The sequence below is a fragment of the Rutidosis leptorrhynchoides genome, chromosome 4, assembly GCF_046630445.1.
Source record: "Rutidosis leptorrhynchoides isolate AG116_Rl617_1_P2 chromosome 4, CSIRO_AGI_Rlap_v1, whole genome shotgun sequence".
NCBI classification, from domain to species: Eukaryota; Viridiplantae; Streptophyta; class Magnoliopsida; order Asterales; family Asteraceae; genus Rutidosis; species Rutidosis leptorrhynchoides.
The window spans coordinates 517,245,890-517,250,909 of NC_092336.1; the positions used below are offsets into that span (position 1 = coordinate 517,245,890).

Below are 5,020 nucleotides of genomic sequence, written 5' to 3' on the forward strand. Positions count from 1 at the left end.
AAGCATACCAGTTGACAATTGTTGTTAATGATCCCATTAAGATATAGAAATTGTATTAGACTTGCAATTGGTAATCGTTACCTACCTTGTTAATTTAAACTTAGTGGAGAGCATCAGCCAACCACTCAAGGTTATATGTAACTTGGATTCTAGCCTTTAACAAACTAATTTTTCATAAGAAAGTTAGGGTAATCAATTATTAAAGGATCAAATATTAAAATACTAAAAGAACTTTGTTAATTTTGTAGATGTCACCCAATGAAACTACACCCGTTCATCACCTTTCTCTAAGATCTGTCTTAGAGAAGGAAAAACTCAATGATACGAACTTCTTAGACTGGTATCGTAATTTGAGAATTATTCTCAAAGTCGAAAAGAAGTCGTATATACTTGATGGACCCGTTCCCGAGGAACCCCCTGCTAATGCCACTAAGAGCATCCGAGATGCTTGGACTAAGCATATGGATGACTCCACAGAGGTAGCATGCCTCATGTTAGCCACCATGATTCCAGACTTGCAAAAGGACCTGGAACATCATGATGCCTTTGAGATGCTTAAGCAGCTAAAGGAAATGTTCCAGCAACAAGCTAGGCAACAACGCTTTGAAACTGTCAGAGCGTTACACGCATGCAAGATGACAGAGGGGACATCTGTAAGCTCTTATGTTCTAAAAATGAAGAGCTACATAGATCAACTTGAGAGGCTTGGATCTTCCATTGGTCCTGAGTTGGCAATAGACTTGATCCTCAACTCACTATCAAAGTCATATGACTAGTTCATCTTGAACTATAATATGAACAATTTGGAGAAATCTATCTCGGAGTTGCATTTAATGCTTAAGACTGCAGAGAAGAATATTCCATCCAAAACCTCTGAAGTCCTCATGATTCGGGAAGGAAAAATCAAGAAGCCACAAGCCAAAGGCAAAGGTAAAGGCAAACCTAAGAGTCAGGGCAACTACAAAGGCAAAAAGTTTGTCCCAAAGGATTCTGTCAAGAAGAAAGAAAAACCTGCCAAAGATGCCACTTGTTTCCATTGTGGAGAAATTGGTCATTGGAAGCGAAAATGCCTGACTTACCTTGCAGAGCTGAAGAAGACAAAGGCTAGCAATGCTAGCACATCAGGTATCTATATGATAGAACTATTTGCTTTCTCTAGTAATTCATGGGTATTTGATACTGGTTGTGGAACTCACATTTGTAATAATGTGCAGGGACTAAGAAAGATTAAGAAGCTGAAACCAGGCGATTTGGTATTGCATGTTGGCAATGGAGCACATGTTGCGGTCGTAGGAATAGGCACTTATGAACTTTTATTACCAAATGGCCTGTATTTAATATTAAATAATTGTTATTATGTCCCTAGTCTAACTTGGAACATTATTTCAGCTGCACGTTTGTATGAATCTGGTTACTCGTATGCTTTTCCTAATGGTAATATTTCAGTTTTCAATAAAGATGTTTTTTATTTTGAGGCACGGCCTCACAATGGCATATATGAAGTTGACATACAAGATTCATCCAATAATAGTTCTATGTATAACATAAACACCAAAAGATTCAAGCATGACTTGAATCAAACTTATCTATGGCATTGTCGTCTTGATCACATAAACAAGAAACGCATAACCAAACTCCAATCTGATGGAATTTTAAAATCAACTAACTCTGAGTCATTTGATGTATGTGAATCTTGTTTAAGCGGGAAGATGAAAAAGGCACCTTTCTCCGGTTCTGGAGAAAGAGCAAAGGATCTTTTGGGACTTATACATACCGATGTATGCGGTCCTTTTAGAACTATGTCAAGAAATGGTGAAAGATACTTCATTACATTTACTGATGATTTCAGTAGATTTGGTTATGTTTACTTATTGAAACATAAACATGAGGCATTTGAAACGTTCAAAATGTTTCAAAGTGAGGTTCAAAATCAGCTAGGCAAAACGATAAAAGTTCTTCGATCGGATCGAGGAGGTGAGTACTTGTGTCAAGAGTTTGACGATCATCTAAAGAATTGTGGAATTATTTCACAATGCACTCCACCCGGAACACCACAACATAATGGTGTTTCTGAGAGGAGGAATCGAACCCTACTTGATATGGTTCGATCTATGATGAATCATACTTCACTTCCTCCATCCTTCTGGACCTATGCCTTATTATCTGTTGCTCGCATATTAAATATGGTACCAACCAAAAAGGTTAATAAGACACCATACGAGTTATGGCATGGAAAAGTTCCAAATTTATCTTATTTGAAAGTTTGGGGTTGCGAAGCTCATGTTCGACAAGAAACTTTCAACAAACTTGATCCCAGATCTATCAAATGCATTTTTGTGGGATATCCAAAGGATTCTATGGGATATTATTTCTACAATCCTACCGAGAACAAAGTGTTTGTTTCTAGACACGCTACTTTTCTAGAAAAAGAGTTTCTATTAAATAAAGCAAGTGGGAGTAATGTAAAACTTGAAGAAATTCAAGAACCACAAAATATCACACCTAAGGTTGTCACTAGCTATCAACAAACTGTTGAAGAACCTGAACAATTGGTTGCTCAGGAACCTGAAATAACACAAGACATTCGTAGATCTAGTAGACCTCGTCAAAGCCCCGAAAGATATAATGAAATTGTCTTGGTGGATGAAAGTGAGCCCACTAACTACAAAGATGCTACATTAGATCCTGAATCTAAGAAATGGCATGAAGCCATGAATGATGAGATGCAGTCCATGTATGACAACGAAGTATGGGACTTAGTTGATCTACCTCCTGATAGCAAGGCTGTTGGGAGCAAATGAATTTTCAAGAAGAAAACCGATATGGACGGAAATGTACATACATTTAAGGCAAGACTAGTGGTGAAAGGTTTCACTCAAACTCATGGTGCTGACTATGACGAAACTTTCTCTCCAGTAGCCATGCTAAAATCAATTAGAATACTCATCGCCATAGCCGCATATTATGACTATGAGATATGGCAAATGGATGTCAAAACCGCATTCCTTAATGGACACTTAAGTGAAGTTGTCTATATGGAACAACCAGAAGGTTTTGTAAATCCTAAGTATCCTAATAAAGTGTTTAAGCTTAAAAGAGCCATTTACGGATTAAAGCAAGCATCTAGAAGCTGGAATCTTCGTTTTGACGAGAAAATAAAAGAGTTTGATTTTATCCAAAATGAAGATGAGCCATGTGTTTACAAAAGGGCTAGTGGGAGCATAGTAGTATTTTTAATCTTATATGTAGATGATATACTACTTATTGGAAATAACATTCCAACTTTACAAAAGGTAAAGTCTTGGCTTGGAAAGTGTTTTCAAATGAATGACCTTAGCGATGCTGCTTATATTCTAGGAATAAAAATTCATAGAGATAGATCAAAGCGGCTAATCGGTTTGAGCCAAAGTGCATATATTGTAAAGATTCTAAAAAGATTCAAGATGCAAAATTCCAAACGCGGATTTTTGCCAATGTCACATGGTACAATATTGAGCAAGTCTCAAAGTCCTAGCACAAATGATGAGCTTAGACGAATGAATGGAACTTCATATGCTTCTGCAATTGGATCCATTATGTATGCCATGTTATGCACAAGACCAGATGTATCGTATGCTTTGAGCATGACGAGTAGATACCAATAAAATCCAGGTGAAAGCCACTGGATGGCTGTCAAGAACATCCTAAAGTACTTGAGAAGGACTAAAGATATGTTCTTGATTTATGGTGGTGTGGAAGAAGATCTTACTGTAAAGTGCTACACATATGCTAGCTTCCAAACTGATAGAGATGATTCACGATCACAATCTGGATATGTCTTTATCTTGAATGGAGGAGCTATAACTTGGAAAAGTTCTAAGCAGAAAGTAGTTGCAAAATCTACTACAGAAGCTGAATACATTGCTGCATTGGAGGCATCACAAAAGGCTGCATGGATGAAAAAGTTCATTGCTGATTTAGGGGTGATGCCAAGCATAGAAGACCCCATAGAAATATTTTGAGACAACAATGGTGCTATTGCTCAAGCAAAAGAACCTAGATCGCATCACAGCACCAAACATATCCTTAGGAGATTCCACTATATACGACACATAGTGGGAGACGGAGATGTTTGTATTCGCAAAGTTCACACAGATCAAAACCTTGCTGATCCTTTTACAAAGGCTTTGGCACAATCAAAACACGAGGGTCATGCTCGGTGCATAGGGCTTCGTAATGTTAATGATTGGAATGATTTGTAATTTAGTATTATGATATTTTGGAACATTTATGCAACATTTATATTAAATGATATGATGTATTTGGAGATAATCATACTCATTGATAATTGTTGTGTTCTTTATTTGTATGTTTAAATCCTTGAATAACCCCGTTATTCAAAAACGTCCATAGTCGATCACAACTATGGGAATAGTTGTGATTTAAGACTAATGTGAATAAGTTGATTGACTTTCATGAAGATGAAAGTAGAGCAAGGGAGTTGCAACCAAATTCACATATGTTTATTAGAGAATAAACATTGGACATGACCCGCTTTCAAGATCACTTCATGGATCGATGTCATAAGTGATTCTTGAAAATGGTAATATCTTTATATCCTTAGACTGTAGATACATATTGGGTCTTAAGTGTGAGTATTGTTATACTTTGACATAGTCAAACATTGTTCTTTAGCCAATCAATCATAAAAGCTATTGTTAAGTATAATATGAGACACATGAGAGACGTGTGTAGTCTAGACGGGATTTGTTCCTCTCATCTGGATGAGAGATTGACATCTATAGGCCCCTCGATGATTTAAATTGATTAAGATGCGTGGCCACGCTCAAACTATATTGATGTATTCAATGGTGTTTGTTTTATCATTTTCAATCTTGATCGAGTAACATAATGTATGAGCTAAATATGAGATTGATTGCTATCCATGTCTCATGCTCAACGTGATGTCAGTAACAAAGGGATAACTGATACCTTACCTATATATTGATTTGAAGTTTTAACTTAAATATCAATAGATGCT

General features: G+C 36.7%; 2 protein-coding genes across 2 annotated transcripts; both read left to right on the plus strand.

The window, feature by feature from the left end:
* Positions 1-248: 248 nt before the first annotated feature.
* LOC139842507 (uncharacterized) lies at positions 249-776 on the plus strand. The gene has a single exon (XM_071832639.1). It carries the CDS (start codon positions 249-251, stop codon positions 774-776), a length of 528 nt encoding a protein of 175 aa, XP_071688740.1.
* Positions 777-3,665: 2,889 nt separating this feature from the next.
* LOC139842509 (secreted RxLR effector protein 161-like) lies at positions 3,666-4,001 on the plus strand. The gene has a single exon (XM_071832640.1). It carries the CDS (start codon positions 3,666-3,668, stop codon positions 3,999-4,001), a length of 336 nt encoding a protein of 111 aa, XP_071688741.1.
* The last annotated feature ends 1,019 nt before the right edge of the window (positions 4,002-5,020 follow it).